Source organism: Eleutherodactylus coqui, chromosome 12, assembly GCF_035609145.1.
Source record: "Eleutherodactylus coqui strain aEleCoq1 chromosome 12, aEleCoq1.hap1, whole genome shotgun sequence".
NCBI lineage: Eukaryota > Metazoa > Chordata > Amphibia > Anura > Eleutherodactylidae > Eleutherodactylus > Eleutherodactylus coqui.
Window position 1 is genome coordinate 64,562,200 of NC_089848.1, and position 24,296 is coordinate 64,586,495.

General features: G+C 48.0%; 1 protein-coding gene across 1 annotated transcript in view; it reads left to right on the top strand.

Annotated features, from left to right (window-relative positions):
• The first annotated feature begins 4,312 nt into the window (after window positions 1-4,312).
• The window catches only part of TRA2A (transformer 2 alpha homolog), a 34,805-nt gene continuing 14,821 nt past the window's right edge, over window positions 4,313-24,296 (top strand). The window contains exons 1-4 of the mRNA XM_066585256.1: window positions 4,313-4,519; window positions 12,879-13,012; window positions 22,163-22,328; window positions 22,459-22,647. Coding sequence (XP_066441353.1) covers window positions 4,484-4,519; window positions 12,879-13,012; window positions 22,163-22,328; window positions 22,459-22,647 — 525 coding nt within the window. The 5' untranslated portion in view covers window positions 4,313-4,483. The remainder of the gene's footprint in view (window positions 4,520-12,878; window positions 13,013-22,162; window positions 22,329-22,458; window positions 22,648-24,296) is intronic.

Consider the following 24,296-nt stretch of genomic DNA (forward strand, 5'->3'; position numbering starts at 1 on the left):
CTGCAGAATGTCTTCAGTGGAAATTTCTGTGGAAAGTTCTGCATCATTTCCGCATCCAAAAACGAGTCAAAATCTGCATGCTGTCTATTTTGAAAGTTCTCAGTGTGCCCATCAGGTCTTGGGGCCAGTGCACTCGCTGTGTCAGTCCACCCCTCCAGCCTCTGCAGTCTGTGCAGAACTCATGGTCAGCTGCTGATCTCCAGGTAAAGAGCGATCACGTGACAAGGAGGCATAATCGCTGCAACCAAGCCCTTAGTGTTAGTGTGCCCGGTTTTATTTAGTCTTTTATTAATTTTTGCCCCCAAAAAGGCACTAGGTCTTATTTTCAGGGGACGTCTTATTATACTTACCTATCAGGCACAGTCCAGGTCCCTCTCTGGAGCTCTGGGGTGCTTCTTGCAGTCCTCGGCCGCCCACAGAAGATTACTTCCTGGTTACAGGATTCATAAATCCTGCCTCCAGGAAGCGATGGCTCTGATTGGTTCTCGAGCACTGCAGGAAGTGATCTTCTGTGGGAGGCCGAGGACTGCAAGAAGCACAATGGAGATCCGGAGAGCAGCAGGAGAGACCTGGACTGAGCCTGATAGGCAATGTATTCCTTTTTTTTAATGTAATGCAGCTAGTGCTTATTTTCGGGGTAAGGCTTATAGTTTAAGCCTCCTGGGAAATCCTGAAAAATTAGGATAGGGCTTATTTATGGGAAAACTGGGTATTACAGTGTAGAGCACAATGGGTAGCATTAGTATTATCTGGGGCACTGTGGATTAGTAAATTAGGTAAAGGTTTAGGAAATGAAGCCTGGTGGGTTCAAAATTCTGTGGTGACAATTTGTGATAATTTGGGCCAGATGGAGAAAAAAAAAAGGCAAGGACTCCAGTCAGAGAGGATGGCGCCTAGGAGCACTGTAGGAAACTGTACTGAAATCACTTATACAGTCTGCAAAGCACCTACGTAGAGCTGGTATACACCATCATATGGCCACTTTATGGGAGGGGGAGGGGTCGTAATAACGGTATTTGTACAGCGTTTTTTTTCAGCAACGCTATGGTGATATTATGTGGTGACAATCGGAGGGTAGAATTGGTAATATTGATCTTTGTACTGGTCTATTTTCAGTAGCAGCATGGTGGTATTATTCGGTCACTTTGAGATGGTAGGATGTGATCATGGTGTTGCAGTATTATTTGTCCCTTATGTATAATGTATGTTGTTTTGTGTACTGACAGTGTGGAGGGGATTATAAGGCTTATGATGAATCCAGTGACATCCTTTGCACTTTCACAAAATAAAACCCAAAACTTGTTTTTATTTTCCTTAACTAGGTACATTTTAACGAGCTTTATTAACATTTAATCCTGCTATTTTTTTAGTCCCACCAGGGACATCAGTGTGATCAATTGATTGTCTTTCTAATGATTTAGTATAGTAAGTATAGCAAAGAAATGGGCAACTAGTACAGCGGATCTCCCGCGCGGTTAACGGTCGCAGATTCCGCAAATCAAATCCGCTCATGTGCGTAAGGCCCAAATGTGTCTAGTGAACAATATAGCTCAATTCCTCTCATTCGCTTATACGGCAAATGTGAAAGATTGAACAATTGTCGCATGAACGAGCCAACGATGTATCTGTCTGTCTAAACAGGCTGTACGAGTGCGGACAAGCTAGCGGTGACATCACTCGTTCGTTCAAGAATCAGCTCGTCTAGACGGACCCTTGGGGCTCTCTCACGCAAGTTTTTTTTTTCTGCACGCCGCGGGCGTATCTCCTGTGTGGGAGCATGTACCAGTAAACAACGCATTGCGTTCTTAGGTCTCATGTCCAGGGGCGTTTTTTCACCACGTATTACGCGCGATGCACAGCCGTGTGATACATGGTGGGGTCAATGAAAGTCAGTGGATTTTTAATGGTCCATGCACATGTGTGCCTGCGCAGTACGCTCACAGACACATGTGGTTGCTGCCAACAGACCCGGCACTTACAAACACCGATAAAACGCTGCAGGGAGACCCTATACGGCCGTTGGCATGAGGTCTTTACCGTATGCCGACAATCCCAATACACCATCTTGGCATGTACGCGCCAAGATAGTACATGTTTGTGTGAGAGAGCCCTTAGGCCTCACACACACTGGCGGATTTGATTTGCGGAATCCGCGATCGAAACCCACATGGGAGATCTGCTGTACTAGTTGTCCATAGGAAAGCATGGAGCTTCCCCAGCAGATCTGTGGATTCTGCGTGCAGAAAAGAAACCGCAGCGTGCTCCATTTTATGGCGGGTAGGCTCCATGGATCTCTATGGAAGCGAGCGATCCGCAATTCAATTGCGGATTTGTAGGCAGATAGCCTCTGGTTGCCTGGAGACCAAGCAGGTGGTGGAGGAAGGCGGTCACTTTGGGATTACGATTTTTCCGCGATCGCTGGCAAACGCTTAAAAATTATTTCCACACTGACTCGCAGGTCTTCTGTGTGCCGTAGTAATGGTACTGGGAAGACGCCATCGGGGCAGTCCGGCACTACCAGCAGCCGCAACAATCACGTTACGGATCGCTTTTGTGCTGAGAGAACCTAATGAAGGAAACAAATGGCGCCATCCTGAGCATCTGCCCGCCGCACCTTTTCCCTTTCTCACTCTACGCTCCGCGCCACAAATACCTCACCGGCTACCGCTGTGGAGAGCCGTAGAGCCTGCGAATACGTCCATTCTACAGAACGGAGGTCATATTCGTCCAACGCACAAAACTCACAGAAGATCCCTGCCTGTGTGAATAAGCCTTTCGGCCGCCTGCGCACGGCCGGGTCGAATCCTGCAGCAGAATCCAACCCTGCGCCCGGCCGGCGACCCTGCGTATCAGTCCGCAGTCTTCACTGCACATGTGACGGCCATCACTAGGCGATGGCACGGATCCCACTACCTTTCCGCAATGATGATTGCGGACGGACCGCGGGTTCGGACGGCTTCCATTGACTTCGATGGAAGCCGTCCACGTGGAACAGAGCATGCTGCGATTTTTTTCCCCCTGCAAGCACACAATTACAATTGATTTCTGCTCGCGGGCAGGAAAAAGCGCTTCTCCATAGCATGCTATGGGCGGTATTTGTGCGGACGCCCGCTCCAGATTCCGCAATGCGAATCCGGCCGTGTGCAGCCGCCACATATCCTCGAGTAACTTTCCTCCGTAATGTCCGTCATCCAGCGACAGATTTGACATTCGGGAGTTCTTAAGATTTACAGTCGGCCATTTTGGATTTGTGACAGGAAACATGACCAGAAACACGACGAGAGGCGGTCTCCATAGTGTAGCTATAGTCTAGGTATATTTATATATACCGCCGCATACTGAGCGTGTTTAGCCGTTGTACCCGCCAAGCACACGCCGCCCGCCGGCTCCTCGCAGCCCCTCACGGCTGCCTCCCGCGCCATCTTCTTCCCGCCATCAGCTTTACTACCCCCTGTATTACACGGCAGCCTAAAGCTATTCAGCCACTGGTCTTCGCGTCATCCGCGCTGCCGCCGCCATTCTGTGCTGCAGGCTCCTCCCACTCCGGCTCTGCCTTATAAACCGTGAGAAGACGACGACGATATTTTGTGAAGCGTCCGCAGTCTTCACTGCGCATGTGACGGCCATCACTAGGCGATGGCACGGATCCCACTACCTTTCCGCAATGATGATTGCGGACGGACCGCAGGTTCGGACGGCTTCCATTGACTTCGATGGAAGCCGTCCACGCGGAAGAGAGCATGCTGCCATTTTTTTCCCCCTGCAAGCACACAATTACAATTGATTTCCGCTCGCGGGCAGGAAAAAGCGCTTCTCCATAGCATGCTATGGGCGGTATTTGTGCGGACGCCCGCTCCAGATTCCACAATGTGAATCCGGCCGTGTGCAGCCGCCACATATCCTCGAGTAACTTTCTTCCGTAATGTCCGTCCGGTCCGTCATCCAGCGACAGATTTGACATTCGGGAGTTCTTAAGATTTACAGTCGGACATGTTGGATTCGTGACAGGAAACATGACCAGAAACACGACGAGAGGCGGTCTCCATAGTGTAGCTATAGTCTAGGTATATTTATATATACCGCCGCATACTGAGCGGGTTTAGCCGTTGTACCCGCCAAGCACACGCCGCCCGCCGGCTCCTCGCAGCCCCTCACGGCTGCCTCCCGCGCCATCTTCTTCCCGCCATTAGTTTTACTACCCCCTGTATTACACGGCAGCCTGAAGCTATTCAGCCGCTGGTCTTCGCGTCATCCGCGCTGCCGCCGCCATTCTGTGCTGCAGGCTCCTCCCTCTCCGGCTCTGCCTTATGAACCGCGAGAAGACGACGACGACGCCATTTTGTGAAGCGTTGGACGAAGACAAAAGCGGCGGCGAGAGGAGCGGTCGGAGGAAACCGAGGAGGACTAGACGACGGCAGCGCTCGCCGACCTGCATCTTTCCGACCGAGCAAATCGTTAGACGGTGACTTTGAAAGAAGCCGCCATGAGCGACGTGGAAGGGACTAACTTCCAGGGCAGAGTGAGTATAGCCGTATCCGCCGCTGTGTGCTATGTAATATGTCAGCTGTATCTGCCGTGGCCGAGGAGGTCGGCTGTGTTGTGGTGGAGGGCTCGTCAGCATTGTCTGGTACATGGTGACAGTGGCCCCGGGGATATATGGAGAGCCCCATGTTATATGTGGGGTGACGCTTGGCTACTTCTTCCATTGCGGCTGTAGACCTACTAGTCGTCGCCTACGAGGGGCGTTGTTCGCCTGGTATTAGCATTTTGGCTACTAATGTACCGAAACGTAAAAATAACTTCCCTCGCAGCCGCCATTATAAGTCTGGGTGGTACGGCGGTCAGCTGTCTGCCGGCGGCTCCGAAGCCCGTGGCCACCAGACTGAGGTGTCGGCCGTTAGGGACGTACCATCCATTATTTTATGACCCTTTGTTGCCGTATCTTCCTTGTGGTTATTATTATTGTGCGCCGTCCAGGATTCATATTACTTGCTGTAGATCTTGGGGGGTCTGGAGAGCGCCCCCCGATGTGACGGCCGGATCTGTTTCAGTACGGCTGACTTTCCTTGTGGTCCCGGGGATATATAGAGGCGGCGGGGATATATAGAGGCGGCGGGGATATATACAGGCGATGTTGCTATGTTTTGCCTCGGTGCCCTCTGCAGCTCCTCTACCATGTGACTGCGAGAACGGAGCTTTTCGGGGTCCGTTGCCGATTATGGTGGTGTAGATATGTCATGTTTGTTGGCCGGTCGCCCACGTAAACTAGTGGCACAGGGGAGACCTCGCCATGTGCCCGGATGTAGCCGACGATTGTTTACGATCACCGGGGGGATCACAAGGACCTCGGCAGGTTTTTAAAAAGTTGTTCGGAACAGATGCCCTGTTGTTGGCAAAGTCCTGGCAGCAGGGCAGCTTAACCCTCGAGCCTGAAGTGCCAGCGTATCTTGTACTAGACGTGACATGTACGGTGTCGTCCACATCGATTGCTTACTTGTAGCTTGATTGGCCCCTTTGGTCTGGATTCGCGTGCGGTTTTCTTTTCCATTGTACGCGGTCCCTGTAGGTAAACACGTCGCAGCGGCATGAAGAACGTATGGCATACGATTGCAGGGAAATGTTTGTTTTTCTCTTGCCGTGCCCATGAGGCGAGTCTTGGAAGAGTTCCCTCGGACGACTGGTCCTAGAGAGAAATTCCTTGTGTGAATTAACCCTTTGAAACGATTGGGTTTTCCTGCGAGTTCGGTCCGTCTCGGCTAGAACTTGCACGGGGAAAGTCGCCCGTGTGACTATACCCGTAGGACGGCCTCATATAGGTGTTGGTGAAAACATGGCGGTTTTAGCACACTCCATCACTGAAACAGGCGAGGAGGTGTGTTTTTAAGAAATCACTGAAATTTACTAAAATGGAACAGACGGCGTTGCAAAAGTGCGCCGTTAGAGACACCGTGCTTAAACGCGTCTCTGAGGAGCCCCATTGGAATCAATGGTGGTGTTTGACGGGTATTGTAAACTCTGTTAAGACCACTTGGGTGCAACAACGCATGCTCCATATTACACCCATCGAAATAGGTTCCCATACGGCCGGAACTCCACAGAGCCGTAGCTGCCACTGGGGGGCACAATCTTGCTAGTATCATCAGCAAGATTGGGCTGCCGTGGCTGGGCGGGGTTCCACCACAAGTGGTTTTGGCGTTAGGCGGACGGCACATGGCGGCTTTGATGCAGCAGAGCCCGCAGAGGGATTTGACCCTGTTCCTGGCTGGCTTCCACGCTTACCTCCTTTTGTTCTCTGCCTGTACTGCGGATGGTCTGTGCGGCTCGCCGTCTGACATGCGCAGCACAGATTTTTATTTATTTTCTTTTAAACTGCTTTTCCCACGTAATCCACGGTCTGTCTGCAATGTCACTTGCAGACGGGCCGCGGGTCAGACTGCTTCCATTGACTTCAATGGAAGCTGTCCGTGTGGGAACCGCAGTGAAATGGAGCGTGCTGCGTTTTGTCCGCCCCCCCCCCCCCCCTCTTTTTATCCGCGAACAGCTAGTGGTTTCCGCTCGTGTGAATGAAGAATAATTTTTCCAGGGTTATTGCTGCGGAGCCCGGTGGCAGCTGCCCACTCCGGATTCCGCAGCAAAAATCTGCCCATGTGCAGGCGGCCTTGATGGCCCTTTTAAAACCTCCTGTTGGTATTTGTTTACTCTGCTGCAGCACTAATGTGCCGCTGCAGCCAGCCGCCGGCCCTTGCAGTAATGCATGCGTGGCGAGAACCTGCTGCGGCCGTCAGGTGCGCACAGCACCCCCTAGCCAGCGGCGGGGGTTTATAAGTAATGCTTTATTTGCTACAGCAGCAGTACCTTCAGTGTGACTGCAGGGGTAGCCATCACCAAGTAGCCAGAGCTCAAATGCCACATTTGCTTGCCATTTTTCAGAATGGATGTATACTTGCAGCTGATTGTGTTCCCCACATTAGTTCTGGTCCCGATGCTGTGAGCATCCCCGGTCCGGTAGCTCACAAGTATTGCTGCTTGCAGCGCCCCCTTTGCCCGGGGCTCTGCAGGGAGAGAGGCTCGTAGACGCAACACACACTTACACACTGGCATTCCTTTATCCCTTCTTCTCACATAAAATCACCGGGCTCCTGACAGTCCTCGCTATCTTAATGCTCTTGTGATGGCTGCCTGCTCCTCCGCACGGTGCCATGAGCGATCGTGAAGTTACCACGGCCAAGGAAAATAGAACTTCTTTGTCTGTAAAACGCCTGGAGAGAATTCATAAAGTGAAGCGGCGGCGGCGGGGTTCTCCCAGCGCTGCGGCCGCCTCCTACGAGTCGTTGCACAATGTACACGTGTTTGGAATAACTGAGTACAGGTGATCTGGATTCAGTTTGGGTGTTAAGGGCTCGTTCACACTTCATTTCCGCCTGTATTCAGGCCATACTTTTTATTTACTGAATACAGACCCATTACGGAAACTGGTGGTTTTTGTTGTAAAAAAATCACAGCATGTGCCACTTCTGTTCATATTCATGGATCGAAATCTCCCATTTGCGTGTTTTGTCTTTTTTACAAACTTTTTGCAAACCTTGACATTCATGTTCACTTTTTTCGTATTTTGCACACCCAGTTTTCTGCAGGTTGTGAGATAACTGGCATCCCTTTTTTTTTTTTTTTTTTTGCGCACTTGAAAAACTGATGGCACAGATGTAATAAAAGGAAAAATCGTAGGGATATAGCAATGTGAACGAGCACCAAATTTAGGAGGGAGGATAAAGACTTTGTACTAACTTTTTTTCTTCTACAAAAGAAAACTTGGGATGTGTCCTGCAAAACATATACTTTGGATAGACTAAAAAGTAAAAATCCCCTTTTTATAATGCAGCATTCCAGTGTGTGAAATTGTGCTCCCACCCGTGGTCATGGAAGGGTTATGCTTTGGGGCAATACTCTGTTCAGAAATGTGACTTTAAGGCTTCCCTCACATTGGCGACACGGCATCGCAACGAGAAAATTGCATCGCTGGTCCGTGCTATATCACTGCGTCTTCTCTCAGCAAAACTGAGATTTTTTTTTTTTTTGTAGTGCTACAGTGTGTTGAAATATAAGCCCTAATTGCAGAAAAAGTGTTCTTTTAGAAGTGCTGCCCGGGGCTCCGCTGCATCATCTTCCTGGTCCCCGGCACTGGTCTTCATCTCTCCTGGCCGGGGATTTAAAAAAATCCCTGCCTCCTAGAAGCGCTCACTGTGATTGGCTGATGCTTAGCCAATCCGAGCCAGCGCCTGATGAATGACTGTGATTGGTTCGAGTGCTGGCTGTGATTGGCTAAGCATCAGCCAATCAGAGGCAGCGCTTCCAGGAGGCAGTGATTTTTCAATTCCCCAGCCAGAAGAGATTAAGGAGAATAGTGCCAGAGACCTGGGGAGAAGATGCTGCTGGGCTGACAGCTAAAATGATGTATACGATGTGGTGTTTTTTGTCTTGTTTTGTTTTTCCTTTTTTCTCTGCAGCTAGGGCTTAGGTTAGGGTTCTGACAGTTGGATTTCCTACTGTCAAAGCTGCATTGCACGAAAATTGTGTTGTGTTTTTTTCATGCGATGCAACAGAGGAAGGCTCCATAGGGAAACATGGGCTACAAAACCTCATAAGTCGCGGGCATATTGCGGGACCTGTGATGTTTTTGTGTCAGGTTGTCACTTGCTACAAAACATTGCAGGTGTGAATTAACCCATAGGAAAGCATGGGTTTTACATGCATGCGATTTGTAGCAGCGCAACAAAATTGCGCAACTTTGTCGCCTGTGTGACGGAGGCGTAAGCAACTTCCTATACAACATGAGCTTCATAGACTATCCCAAAACTCCTCAGCTGCATTAGGGGGCATGCTGGGCCACATGTGGCCCCTGACTGCGGGTTCTTAATGTGTGCTCTAGAGTGACATGTTCTGATGGCGTCAGTCGGTGGCTCTTCAGCTGGAGAGGTTGTGGTAATCGCCCAGATCGGACAGGTTATTGGATAGAGGCCATGCCAGACCTAAACATTACGGGGTCCCATATGAATCTGGTGTGATGACGGTCTATAGGCGCACAGAAAAATCACTGACTTTAAGAAGCACTAAGGGTGGCTTCACCCAGGCATAGGCACAATTTTGCGCGCCTTGGAGCAACTTTTTGCGCTATGAATAAGGTTTTTTTTTTTTTCTTCTCGCATGTGTATTGGCACATATCACTGTACTTCTGCCCGCAGTCCGTGTTCATCTGCTCGTGGCTAATTAGTTCCAGGTGTGTTCTATTTCCAGCAGAATTGCGCAGTGTTTTACGCATCCCCATGTATATTGGCGTTACTATGCCTTAAAGTTGAAGCAATGTCTAAACAAGTATCTGCGTGTGCGTTAGGGCTCATTCACATGGGCGTGACTTCACCTCGTATTACTCCCGCGGTGAATGGAGTCAGTGAAGGTACATTGCTTTTGCTAGATCCATTCACATTAGCATATGAACGTGGAATCTAGCGACGTGCGTGAAAAAGATCGCAGCATGCTCTACTTGACTGTGTATCACGCACGAGCAGCTCTATTCTGTACAGGTAGCGTATTCAACGTGGTCTATGCGCAATACATGGGTATAGGGGATATTAAAAAGTCACACTGTGCATGACGGCGTGCGTGATAATACGCGGTCATGTGCAATGCACTATCGCTGCGATCACCGTCTCGCTGGCAGTAAAACGCTGCAGGATCCGCACGGCGGTTTACGCATACGCCTGTGGTGCGATAATCGTTAGGTCTAAACGCGAGCCATCGTGCAGTTCTCATTTGTCGCTCTGTTTCAGCCAGCATAGAAATCTTCAGCGGCTCGCTCACGTCTCGTTACGTCTCAACGCTCCCAGCATCACACAGCGCTTGTGCAGAATGTTGAGAATAGTTAACTGCAAACGAATTAGCGGTGGCCTCACTCGTGCGCGTGTTCAAATGAGAATCATTCCATGTAAAAGGGCATCGGTGTTGTCTTGCACAAATTCTCACTTTGGTAGTCTGTCTGTAGTGCTACTGGACAACGCTGTAGTTGTGCTATCAGTCGTTTGTCATTGGTCACATCCGGCCAGCCCTTGTCCATGTGTTCCCTATTGGGGACCCTCTATGTATCAGATTAGAGAAACTCTTCAAAAGGGCGATTCCTATTGGAGCGGATGCAGCTCATCCATGCATTCATTACATGCACCCGCATTAGCTTGCAGGGTCTGTTTGCTGGGACTGAGAAGCTGCATCTGCAGCGATCAGCTGATCACTATGCCATCTGCTTCTGTCTTTGTGAAGCATCCCCCTTTAAATAAATTCCAACCTTCATTTGGCCGTGCCCGCTAGGTCTCAGTCAGCTGGACCTGCTGATCTAATGTGTATGGGGGGGCTTCTGACTCGCCCCCTGATGTCGGGATAGATGAACAGTAGCTGGATTTCAGCTCCCCAGCCGTCTTTGTTTTTGGGGAGACAAGCAGATGCTTTCTTTTAACATTAAAGGTAATCCGTCACCATGTTTCTGCAGTCCTCACTGAGGGTACCATAGGATAGTGCATGTCCCACAGATTGCAGTTGCTGCTGTATGTATCTGCGCAGTAATTGTGGAGAAAATGGCTATTTATCAGTAGCAGCCAGGCACAGAACGAAGGCCCGTTTACACTGGACTATTATTGTTCAGAGTTGTTTAAAACCGAGCGCTCCCGCAGGAGTTTGAATGATAGTTGACCCGTGTAAATGCATGCAGAGACTGAGTGGCAGTCATTCAGTTTGTGCGTGTAGAAAACTGACTAGTCGTTCAGAACTGAAGGACTACTGTTCACACTGAGCGACTGTCTGCTTACAGTGACTGGAAGTGGGTGGAGAACGCTCCTTGGCTGCGCTGTGAGCGATACCAATGATACTCGCTCCTGTGTAAAGGCACAGGAGCGAGCTTCACTGGGACGAGGGGTGGGCATCGCTCGTCCTGTGTAAATGGGACTTTAGTCCTGAGTATTTATGGGCTGCAGGCTATCCACGCCCACCCTGCCCTCCGGACAGTGATTTCTGTCTGCCTGTTACTGCGAATAGAGAGCGGTCAGTCAATCACTGGCTAGAGGGTGAGGTGAGTGCAGCTAGTCTGCAGCTCATGAATATCCAAGACTATTTAAAGTAGTCCTTTATAAATGTGCTGACCACGCAGACATATAGCTGTAATCAATGAGACAGGCGCTACCTTATGCTGCCCTCGGGGGGTGACAAAACACGGTGACAATCTCTTTAAGAACACATACCCGCTTGGGTGAGCATATATGGTGGGGCTGGGGGTGAGATAGTGGACTGCAACAATGTTTATAGACAGAGTAGTGTGAGGCATGAAGCAGGATGTCATGCAGGCCGCGGCATCAGGCTGGCACTGTCCCAGCTGGTCATTCTCAAGTAACATCTCTGCAGATGACCCATGTACCAGTCCGCAGTCTTTTCTGTATTGTGGATATGCCGGCCGGCGCACATGCGCAGTACTGCACCGTTGCTAGGAGATGGCGCAAGATCTGTGACCCTTCCAAAATGTTATTGCCGAAGGTTCGCGGATCGGATGTCTTTCAATGACTTTGATGGAAGCAGTCCGCATGTAATCTGCGCTGGAATAGGAAATGCTGTGTTTTTTTGCAGGGGGGGGAGGGGGGGGGGGCTGTTTTTGTGGTTCTTCCGAGTGAAAAATCGCAAAAGCGGTTTACGATAGCATGTCTATGGGCAGTACTTGCTGCGGAATCCAGATATGGGCCTTGCGCTTGATTAGTCTACTGTAGCAAGGAAATTAAAAAATAAAAATCAGATTACAAATGTTAGTTTTCCCTAGTAACTGCTTGTTATGCAGGTCAAACATGACGCCTCGGTGCTTTCTCCTGCAGGTATCTCCGTACCAAATCCATATTCTAAGTAAATGGTACACCTCACCTTGGGGATGCCTGATTCTTGGAAGCTGCCTTATTAGTTGGCTATAATCCTTGTATTGAAGGATTTCAAGAAAGCTCAATAAGTGAGACTAGGCTTCAGCTATTATAAAAGACAACTTGCAGAACGTGTAAAGAAGTGTTGAGGGGGTTGACAGGTTAGGGAATGTATGTAGGCCTTGTGCTGAGGAGGAGTTCTATGGCAGATGTCCTAGGAGGAGGTTGTTGGTTACTGCAGGGAGGTCATACCAAATTCTGTGTATACTCGGTCTGTTGGCTTTTTATAAACTTTAGCGCCACAGAAGAGTATCTAGTCCAGATTTGCTTAAATATACTAAATGTTCTTTTTCCATTAAGGTTAATATTCGTGAAGAAATTGAAGAGTTTATTACAAGAATGTTGAAGAGAAAGCAAGATAAAAGAAGGCTAATGAAAAGTTGTAAAGATCAGAAAATTTCATTTGAATGGGGGAAAAAAAATTATCAGAAGACTTTTCAGATAGAAGCTCTTGACTATAATTGAGGCGTTAATGAATTGGTTGAATTGGGGAAGAATACACGAAGTTGAAAAATGAAAAAAAATAAAATATGAAGAATGAAGAAAAGTTTAAAGCAAGAGTGTCGTAGAATTAAAAGAATCTGGAAGAATGAATGGGTCCTAGGTTAAGTAAATGTATGGTTTATGTTCCAGTGTCTGTATGATCAAATTCATGACTTGCATGACTTTAGTGAACACAAAATTTGGATTTGGTCATCTGGTTCAAATAGGGTATTCATAGTGAAAAGTGTCTTTATGGGTTAAATGCAGTCAGTTGGAGGGCAGAGTAAACTATAACCTAACCATTTGTTTTTCAGGTTTATATAATTGTCTTCGTTTCTTTTAATGAAGGTAGGCATTTCTTAGAACTGCTCCATTTTTAATTTTACTTTGTTCTGTTAGGAGTCGCGCTCTCGTTCCAAGTCAGCTGCAGAAAGTGCTCCGCGTGCAAAATCCGGAAGTCGGTCTCGCTCCCGTAGTGCGTCAAGAGCTTCCAAGCGGTCAGCATCCCATTCTAGGTCCAGGTCAAAATCTCGGTGAGTAATAGTATGACAATATAATGGTTTGTTTTTTTTGTTGTTGATGGTGGTCCTAATTAGCTGCTTGGTATATGGCCTCCTGCACATGGGCGGAAATTCCATGGCGGGATTTCCTGCTAAATTTCCACCCACTGCCATAGGATTGAATTAGATAATGCAATCCTATGCAGACAGCCGTGATTTGACCGTGTGAAAACTCACGCAGTAAACAAAGCGCGGCATGACCTATTTCTGTGCAAGGCTCGCGCAAACGTCACTGGTGACCTGCCGGCTCTGGGCTGCGGCTGCGTGACAACTGGCACAGTGCGAGACGCTGGGAGGAGGTGAGCGCCAGGTCACTGCAGAGGAACAGCTCATATCTCACAGCGGGATCTGACCCGACCGGTTGCGGAGAGGCTCAAGAGTTGGGCTCAACCCATACACAACTGGTGCCAGTTGTGCTAAACAGCTGATGCCCTCCTGCAATGGCCAGGATTGGAGAGGGCTCTGATTCTGACCATTTAGATGACGTGGTTAATAGTGATGGTGACATCTAGGCTGTTGGGCCACTCTCACGCGCTTTTTGTCGCGATTACTGCTGTATCTTTTAACACCGCTATGTTCGAGTGCTGTCTGCTCTATTTTGCCACATTTTCGTGCTTTATCACACAATGATGGGGTTTGTTTAAAAATTGCTATCTGACGCGGTAACCTTTATCCAAAAATGGCGGTGAAATGTCACGATCAAAATCGCAGCTTTTTACCGACTGTGTGAGTGGCCTTAGGGGGAGGGGCTCCCTGTGTTGCGTCCCTTCCCTGACTGTGGGGTACAGAGGTTGTAATGTCAGCTAGTGGCCTAATGAGGGCTCCTATACACTGCAGTGTATTTTGAGTGTTCAGTCACATGTTAAAAGTCCCCAAATTTTTGCAAGATAAATAACTTTATATGCACACCATAATGCTGCCAATAAAAAGTTTAATTCACTCTGCAATAAAACTCCCTAACATGGCTCGATAAGGAGAAAAATAGTTGTCAGAATGTGGTGACACGAAGCAAATGTAAGTTTAATGTAATGCTTATTGATCGATTACTGCTTTATTAAAGGGGTTGTCTCACGCCGAAACTGTTTTTTTTTTTTTTTTTTTTCAATAGGGCCCCCCCCCCCCCCCCCCCCCCCCCGTTTCGGCGCGAGACAAACCCAATGCATGTGTTAAAAAAAAGTTTAGTACTTACCCGAATCCCCGCGCTGCGGCGACTTCTTCCTTACCTTACTAAGATGGCCGCCGGGCTCTTCACCCACGATGCACCGAGGGTCTTCTCCCATGGTGCACCGTGGGCTCTGTGCGGTCCATTGACTATTCCAGCCTCCTGATTGGCTGGAATCGGCACACGTGACGGGGCGGAGCTACGAGAACCAGCACGAGCGGCCGAATTCACAGCAGAGAAGACCGCACAGCGCAAGCGCGTCTAAAATCGCCAGAAGACGGCGATTTTAGACGGATCCATGGCGACGGGGACGCTAGCAACGGAGCAGGTAAGTGAATAACTTCTGTATGGCTCATAATTAATGCACGATGTATATTACAAAGTGCATTAATATGGCCATACAGAAGTATATAACCCCACTTGATTTCATGAGACAACCCCTTTAAAACAGTAAATAAGCCTCTTAATCAGAATGCAGGACTTCACAATAATTTTGGAGAATTCCTATTCTGAGGCTGTCTAATGCCGCAGGATGGTGGGAAGACTATATTCAGAAGTGCCTGGCCAACTCCCTCAGAAGTCAGTGGATTGCCTTGTGCACAGCACTTTTGGCGTTTGTGGGGTGCATTTTCCCCTCTACCTATATGCATCACTAAAAGCTTGTAACATTATAAAGTACTTTTCAGCTTATCAGTTGTTCTCCTGAGACTTTATATACAGCTTCCCCTGCCATAAAACAAATAGTTCTGTACTGGCCACTCCCTGCTGTCTCCCGTACTGCCATCGCTCCTGCTGTTTTACTGGCTGCAGTCCTGCCTGTTTATGGCATGTCAGATTGCTGCAGCCAATGACAGATCAATGTTTGATTGGCTACAACAGCCTGTGATGTCCCATAAGCAGGCTGAGGCAGCCTGTAAATGTGACATCTGTATTAATGTAATGTCTCCACCAGAATAATGGGTGGAGACCTGGCTTGGTAGTCCTGAATAAAAGGAAACTCCCCCAGCTGCCGTTCGGCTGTCGCAGATGTGCCGTTCTGAGCTCTGCCTTCTGCCACTACCTCCGGATTCCCCCTCCCAGTGAACACATAGCGGTGGAAGTGGCTGTAGTGTTGGCTCCTGCTCTATGTAGCTCATGGCCATAAAGTTACTGGAAGCGGCTCCGGCAGTCCAGTAGCGGCCGCTACTGCTCCTGACATCCAGTTGATGGTCGCAAAGGTACTAGAAGCAGCTCCAGTATTCCTGTACAGTCGCTAGTGCTCCTGGCCGGTGAGCTCGCAGAATCGGCACCGCTACAGGCTGGCCATCTTTTTAAACGCCTCTGGCAGTCTCGCTGCGGCCCTGGCCGCCCAGCTCCTGGAAGCCACTCTGGCCATGGCGCTGCAGCAGGTCCGGCTAATGGCCGGCCAGCTCCTGCAAGCACCTCTGGCTGGCCTTTAGGAAGGGAGGGAGTGAGCGCTGAGAGCCAGCAGCGGCTGCTGGAGGATCTGCTGTGGCTGTAAGCTACTGGGCCAACGCTCTGTGTAGGTGTGTCCACCCCTTAATCAGCAGCTGTGGGCGTTCCCAGGACCTCAGGCCAGCCAACCCATGTCTCCACCCATACTTCAGGTGGAGACATATTGTACTAATCCCGGTGGCATCATGGGGGAGACTCGAGTGGCAGTGGGGGGGATTAGCCCCTTAAAGTCCAGTGTGTGTTGGCCTTAACCTTTTCCCTAACCTGTATCCTGGTTTTCCTAGGGGGATTACTCTTTTTCTGCCATTATACAATGGAGCTATATGCTCACTAAAGCCAGTACTGTATTAGGTGACATGTTGGATAGGCGCCAACAGCAGAGAGGCTGGCAATTAACAGTAAGAGAACCCCCGACAGCTGTCTTCCAACATCGGAGCTGTACAGCCTTAAATCATAATGTCTTCAGACATCAGACAGTGGATTGGAAAGGGTTAAGGACTAGTTAAACAGGTAGATATAGATTTTTCACTGATTCTCCACTGCAACTGGAGCATTCATAGGAGCCCCAGTTAAAGGAAAAACTTTGCCCTAGTGTGACAGTCACTGTCAGAGTTCATCAGGGGTCTAACTGCAGATTTGACATTCTGGGGGGTCACTGGTGATCGTATGACTGCCAGGTCCCATGCAGGAAAAGGCAGTGCATTCTCATACTCGCTGAGCGCTATGTAGACCATGAAAGAGAAGGCAGAAGCAATTTGTGCTTTCTCCCTCAGGTCCTTGGCTGTCTGACAGCTGAGAACCTGACCTGCTTCTGCTACATTGTGGGAGCACTGTATTTACTATTGGCCGGGCTTACAGCTCAGGACCAAGGCTGTATATTTACTGCACTTGGTCCTTAAAGGGGATTTAATTTTTTTTTTTTTTCCCTAGCAATTCCTTCTTCAATCTCCTTCTAGATTGCCATCGCTGACTTTCCACAGCAGAAAATTGGCAGCAAATCCGCACTGAAAGGGTGTGGATTTGCTGCAGGTTTCAACCTTTACATTTCAAATGTAGAAACCAGCTGTCATAATGTACGGCACAAGTAAACCTGCTGTGGATTTATAATCCTCCAGTATATTTCAGATACACTGTAGAATTTTTCCACTCATGTGGATGATGTTATTACATGGCTATCTGACCCTGATCGAGGACACTGCGTAAGTCGACTAGGTCTTCTATTTCCTGGTCTGTGAAAGCGCCGGCATGCAGGCACAGTAATACTAATTATTTTATTTTTTTTAAACACCTGCGGAATCTGCACCCTGTCCACGATCGGATGGCCTCCATTGACTTCAATAGAAGCCATCCGTGCAGGATCTGCACTAAAATGGAGCATGCTGCAGTATGTTTTCTGCAAATCAAACCCAAACGTGGACATTGGGGCTAAATGCAGTAAATTTTCTGCAGCTTTTTACGTTCCTTGTCATGTGAAGGCACCGAAGACTAAAGGCACACAACCATATTGAATGTAGCCAAACGCATATAGGGTGTGTGGGTGTTTTTTTTTTTTTCATGGCTTGCATGAAAAGACTAACATGACATGCACTACCTTGATCTGATTTGTCATTCAAATCAATGGGGACACCCAGAAAAGCACATGGATGGTGTCTGTGGTGCTGTGGCCACAGGAGAGCACTTGAATGCGAAGTCCCACTTCTTGCAGCATTAAAACTGTCTTATTGCTGGGAATCCTAAAATGAATGGCGGCTTCTGACAAACGCATGCGCAAATATACTTGTTTCAGCGCAACTTATTTGTGCAGTAAACAAGGCACTTTTGTGTGTTTGCGCATTTTATTGTACTTTTTTTGCACATGCAGGGCATGTTCACATGGGTGCGGGACACCCCTGCACTTACTTAAAGACTATTTAGCCTGAGGAGGTCCAGGTGTTCTTTTTCCCAGTTTTGCATAGTATTTCACGTATACTGTTGCATATTGCGTGTGCATTTGCACATCCCATTGACTTGTATGGAGCAGAAAAATTGAGCAGGTCTTATTTTTTTGTGTGCAAAATTGGTAAATGAGAATAAACCCACTGACCTCAATGGGTTCTGTTTTCTGCTTATTGCGCACGTATATTTTATGCACGTAAATGCATCTGTCTGAAGTCACCATAAGACTGACCTTCCTCTGCCATTCTCATGCCTAAAATGGCATGAATGAACGTAATAGTTACTTCCTTTTTGCTCCTTTAATGATTTTGACAAGAATGTTTCAGGGCCGTGTAGAAAAAGCTGCAGACTGAGGCCACTTACACATGGTATCTGCAAAATGCCGTGACTTTACCACCGCTTTCGGATGCAGGTTTCTGCCTTTGGCAGCGGGTTTTAGCACACCCCATTATTGTGATGAGGTGCTCCAAATGCTGCAAAATAGAGCAGACAGCATTCAAATTGTGGCAATAGAAAGCGCCTTATTCAAGCGCATGTGTGCGAGGACCTATTGAAAGCAAACCGCCGTAAGAAAAAAACAAACTGATGTGTGATAGTGGCCGTAGGCTGGGTTTTCACAGGGCGGAATCCCGCCAAAAATCTCACGGTTTTGCTGCAGCGAAAAACCGTGAGATTTCCACCAGGAAAGTGCTGCTTTAAAAACGGCGGCACTTAGCCACGGGTTTTGAAGCGGCTTGGTCGCATGCTTTTCCGTTGCGTCTGGCGATCCCATAACGAGCAGCGTGGCCGCAACGGGGGGAAAAAATAGACCTGCTGTGGCCAGGGAACCACGTGCAGTGCTGACTCTGCCGCAACGGACTGGCCGTCCTGTGTGGATGAGATTTTTGACAAATCTCGTCCACATGGCTGGCTAATCCCGGGATTTGCCGCAGCGACTCTCTGCACGGAATTTCCACGGCAAATCAGCCCGATGTGAACCTAGCCTTAATGTGTGCTGCTTTATCCTGTATTCAGTTATGTTAGATGTGCTTTTCAGGACTAAAGGCCCTTCTGCCCAAAACTCGTCCCAGTGTATACTCTCTCCCGTGGTGGTACACAAGAGCTAGTATCGCTGGATCACACACAGTGCGGTCAGCAGGGGGCAGCTGGAGGAGAGTTCTTTCCCCTGCCCCTTTCCAGTCACTGTAAGCAGTGGTCGCGCAGTACTGAAAAATGGTCGTCCAGTTTAAAAGCATACAGAAAACCTGGACAAGTATTGTTCAATACCTGGCGGGAGCGCAGGAGCCTGAGCAACCAAAACAGTCCGTCCCGTGTAAAAGGGCCTGAGAATGGCTCAGTCCCATTCGAGTGATTGGAATTGAGCTGCTACACAATGTACACTGCTGTGCCTGGTATGCACTGAGTGTTTGCAGCCACTTAAAACAGTTGCTTGTGGGGGGCCTAATTGGCACACTCCCATCAATGTGTAGTAAAGGCCTGAAAATAAGCCCTAGCTGCAGAAAAAATAATCACTTAAATACTGTCTGACTCCGCTGCATCTTCCGGGTCCTCGGCACTGGTCTTCATCTCTTCTTGCCATGGTTTGAAAAATCTCCACCTCCTGGAAGCACTGCCTCCGATAGGCTAAGCGTGTCAGCACTCAACCAATCGGAGCCAGCGTTCGATGAACCAATCACAGCTTTTCATTGAGCTTTTACTCTGATTGGCTGAGAGCTGTGATGCTTAGCCAATCAGAGGCAGGGATTTTTTTTTTAATCTCCTGGTCAGAAGAGATGATCAACAGTGCGAGGGATTGGGAAGAAGCAGCAGAGGAGCTAGACAGTGCTTCTAAGGTGATATGTAGGTATTTTTGTTTTCTGCAGCTAGGGCTCAGTTTAGGGCTTTGACAGTTGGATTTGCTATGCAATGCAACAGAGAAGAAGGCTCCATTGGGAAACATGGGTTACAAAACCTTGCGAGTCGTGTGCGTATTGTGAAACCCATGAGGTTTTTGACTCACAATGTCACATGCTACAAAACACTAATGTGAAGGAACCCATAGGTAAGCAGAGGCTTCACATACATGCGGTTTGTAGCATTGCACAATGCCTGAAAATCCTGTGACTTTGGCTGCCTGCAGATGGCCGGGTCGGATCGTGTTGCGAGAATTCTCGCAGTGGGACACGACCCGAGCCCTTGCAGGGACCAGCGTGGCACTCGCCTGCGGCTCTGGCTCTGTGATGTGCCAGCTGCCGCATGAGCAGAGCCAGCGGCACACATTTCTGTGCGGTGCTCGCATGCCGCGACTTGTTCTCCTCGCAGGATTTTGCACAGACAAATCGGGGCCGTCTGCATAGGATTGCATTTTCTAACTAGCTGTAACTACTGCGTGTGCACCTTAAGGACCCTTACTACCACTGTCCAAGGTGAGATTACTAAGAGTAATAATTCTCAAGGCGCATGCATAGTACGACACAAGTCTCAGCAAGTAAGGCCCCCTGAACACGGGCGGAAATTCTGCAGCGGGCCATAGGATTGCATTGCAAAAACGCAATACTATGCACACAGCTGCGACTTGTCTGCGTGAAAACGTGTGTGGAAAACAAATCGTGGCATGCTCTATTTATATGCAGGTCTTGGCAGCCGGCGCATAGCAGAAAACATAAGATGCCAGGAGCGGGTGAGTCGCAGGCCTCTGCAGCGGCACAGGTCAGCATCTCGCTGCAAGAATTCTCGCAGTGGGATCCGACCCGGCCGCCTGCAGGCGGCCTAAAGGAGAGGTGAGGTACAGCAAAGAGGAGAAATCAATATGCAACCCAATCAAGAACAGGGGTGTGCCTGGTGCAGCGCACGGGAAAATAGGACTCCAACTCGCTTTACTACAGCCAAGGGAAAACTTCAGAAGCAGCGTGTGAGGGTACCGGCACACATTGCAAAACTAATTGGCGATAAAGAAATCTCATTAGCAGTGCTGTTATAGGTTTAGCATAGATTACATAGTAAAAACTTGATAGCGGGTCCTTAGGCCTATATTCCTAAATAAGTGTCCTCCATGAATGCAGCGGCAGGGAGCGTGCTCGACTTCTGCCCTATTCAGCAGCTCGGCACCCAACAATCAGACCTCTATCTACTAAACTGTGGATGGGCACTTTTTAAATCTCCATTATGAGGGAAAACTCCTGTAATTTGTCTAGTGTTCCTTCTAACCACTTGGTGACAATCGCCATCCATGTACACCAGACTTGTATGGATAGGGCTTCGAAGCAAGTCTCGCTCCATTCACAACCGGCTTAGACTGTCTTTAAGAACCTATACTGGCCAGGATCAGAGAACTCCAGTGCCGCAGTTAACAGGGAGGTGCCGTAGCAGCCTGCAACCTTGTCCTCGCAGGGGGCCCTACAAGACCCCCCCCCGAACATCGTTCGGGGCATTTAAATGATTATTGGCTCTGCTGAGCTGCGCAGCTGAATGGAGCTGTTGCCGCCAGGTGTAATAAACATCCGGCACCCGCGTTATATGAAGGAATGTTGCCCTGACCCCCACAGGACGTAAATGTTTGCCCTATAGTGGGAAGGGGTTAACTGTAAACTTTTCTGCAAATGCAGATTCAGGGTTAAAAAATCTGCAGCATTTCCACATCAAAAAAACTTATTTGGCAGCATTGGTGTGGATTCTCACTGGAAATCAGATGCAACACCATAGCTGATTTCAGCCTGTGCGGCCCCCCCCCCCCCCACCCCAATACTGAGCGCTGCCGGTCATGTGCTGCGGACGTGGCGTTACATGAATGGCTGCGGTGCTCAGTAGCCATATCTGGTGTGCGCTGTGGTATTGGGAGGTGAGAAGACTGCTGCAGATCCACAGCTCTTTTCAAGTCAGTGGTGCTGATTCTGACGGTTCGTGATGTGGAAATCCGCAGCATTTATGCTACGTGTGAACATTCACTAAAGAACATATAAGAAGTGTGTTATTTTTTTATATATATATATATCTGTCTATCTCATATCAAGTATTACATGCATCGTTATAAAGTCCGTGTCTGAGACCCTGTTACACTCCGGAGGGTTTGAAAGCTATATAGTTCCTTCTGTTGGCTTTTCATCGCTCAGTGGATCTTTCTCTCAGGCTAAATGGAGCTTGGCTTACCACCTCCTATGTGCGGGGTGTGGGTGAAGCCCCCTTTACAATGACATCAGTGAAGTGTTGTCCCAGAAGGGAAGGGGAGGGATTGTCGGAGCAATGAGGCTGACAGGCGAACACCAGGAACTACACACCTTCCAACCCTCAGTCAGCAGAAGAGTCTCGCACAAGCACTGGCTTTAGTTAACAATAAACTAGTAGGTGCTTTTTCTTCAAGCTTGGTACGTTACTGTGTCTTGGCTTTAGTATAGTGTGTTTTTTTTGTTAAATACCTGAATTTGTTAAAGCACAATACAAGTGAGTTTTGCACAGTCTGAGAACTTGCAGACATGGCAACAACTTTCTGCCATACACTGAAGATGTCTGCTACGAGATGATTATATTATGGTGTCATTATCTCCAATATTCTTGAAGTACACAAGCGTGTAACAAGATCTTTTTATTTTGTACAGTTCAAGGTCTAGAAGACGCTCGCATAGAAGATATTCTCGCTCTAGATCTCGATCCCGTTCACACAAGAGGCGCACAAAGAGCAGATCGTATACCCCAGACTACAGGCGAAGAAGAAGCCGAAGTCACTCTCCCATGTCCAACAGGAGGAGGCACAATGGTAGCAGGGTATGTGCTGTTACCTGGATCTCATTCTTACCTTTTTTTTTTTTTTTTTGAATGCTTAATTAACTTTAAAAAAAGTAACATTCAGATGTTAAATATGTCTTATTTTCCGCTTTGTTTTATTTTTTTCCAGGGAAATCCAGATCCAAACACGTGCGTTGGAGTCTTCGGTTTGAGCTTGTATACAAGTGAACGAGATATAAGAGAAGTGTTCTCTCGCTATGGCCCTCTCTCTGGGGTGAATGTTGTTTATGATCAACGAACCAGCCGCTCAAGAGGATTTGCTTTTGTCTATTTTGAACGCTTAGAAGATTCCAGAGAGGTAAATATGAGAATTTTCTCCCATGTAGGTCTTGAGAATGGGGCTGCACACATACTACTTGTAAGACTGTTGTGTTTTTGTGTTTTTTTTTTTCTTTTTAACAGTTAAAAGTATATTCTGACTTTTGTTTTAACTTATTTTTGCATTGTACTACAATACCCTGTATGACCTGAATTAGGGCTCATGCCCACGAGCATTGTGGGATATGCCCGCGGATTTACACTGTGGGAGTACGGTGATTGAAAACAAAGTGCCTGCGAGTGATCATGGATTTTCGTGATCTCCATTAATGTTATATTAAAGGAGACCTCCCGTGGCGTAATCCACGCCAAATGGAACATTCCGTGATTTATTTCCCACACTGGAAGTCCGCAGTAGAATTCAGCATGTGAGCATTGGCAGGCAGAAAGCTATTCGGTTCAATAGAACCCAATAGCTGTAGAATTTGCGCGTAGGAAACGTGGTAGAAATCCATTCACGGGCATTCACCCTTTAGTCCTGTGTAATGCATCTATAGGGGAACTGAATAGGGCTAAATATGGATTTGGTCACGTGAGCTGGGCATTAAGTTAACCCCTTAGTGACGGCGCTATCGTAAAACTATGTCCTACTGTTGCAGGACGTGTATGGAGGGAGGTAGCGTCGCTAGCTCCCTCCATACAGCGGGGCGTCAGCTGTTTATAACAGCTGACACCTGCGGGCAATAGCCGCGTTCGGCCGAGCGCGGCTATTAAGCCTTTAAATGCCCCGAACGCTGTTCGGGGGTCCCGCACGGCCCCCTAGCGGTGAGATCGGGGGAGCCGTGCAGGTGTCATGGCAGTCGGGAGCCTTTAGAAAGGCCCCAGGGCTGCCTTAGCAGACTACCTATCAAGCCATCCCCGTGGGCTGGCTTGATAGACTGCCTGTGAAAAAGCAGTATGACGTAATGCTATAGCATTACGTCATACTGCAGGAGCGATCAAGGCATCGCATGTTAAAGTCCCCCAGGGGGGCTTCAAAGTAAAGTAAAAAAAATCAGTGTTATAACTTTTTTTTTTTTTTTTTACAGTTAAAAAAAAAAATTTAAATATGTATTTAGTATCGCCGCGTCCGTAAAAGTCCGATCTATCTATCAAAGTAGTGCATTATTTTTCCTGCACGGTGAACGTCGTCTGAAAAAATATATATATATATAAACAATGCCAGAAATGCACTTTTTTAGTTACCCTGTCTCCCAGAAAAAACACAATAAAAAAGCGATCAAAAAGTCGTATGTATTCCAAATTGGTACTATCGGAAACTACAGGACATCCCGCAAAAAATGAGCCCTTGCTCAACTAAATCGACAAAAAAAATGGTTATTGCGCGCACAAAATGACTGCAGAAAAAAATTAAATATCTTAAAAAAAATACAAGCGCTACAGCAAAAAAATACTATATAAGTTTGGTATCGTAGTAATCGTACTGACCCATAGAATAAAGTTATCAGGTCGTTTTTGTTGCAGTTTGTGCGCCGTAGAAAGAGGAAGCACCGAAAGATGGTGGAATGTCGTTTTTTTGTTTTTTTTTTCCATTTCTCTCCGCTTAGAATTTTTAAGTTTTTCAGTAAAATTATATGGTACAATAAATAGTGCCATTGAAAAATACAACTCATCCCACAAAACACAAGC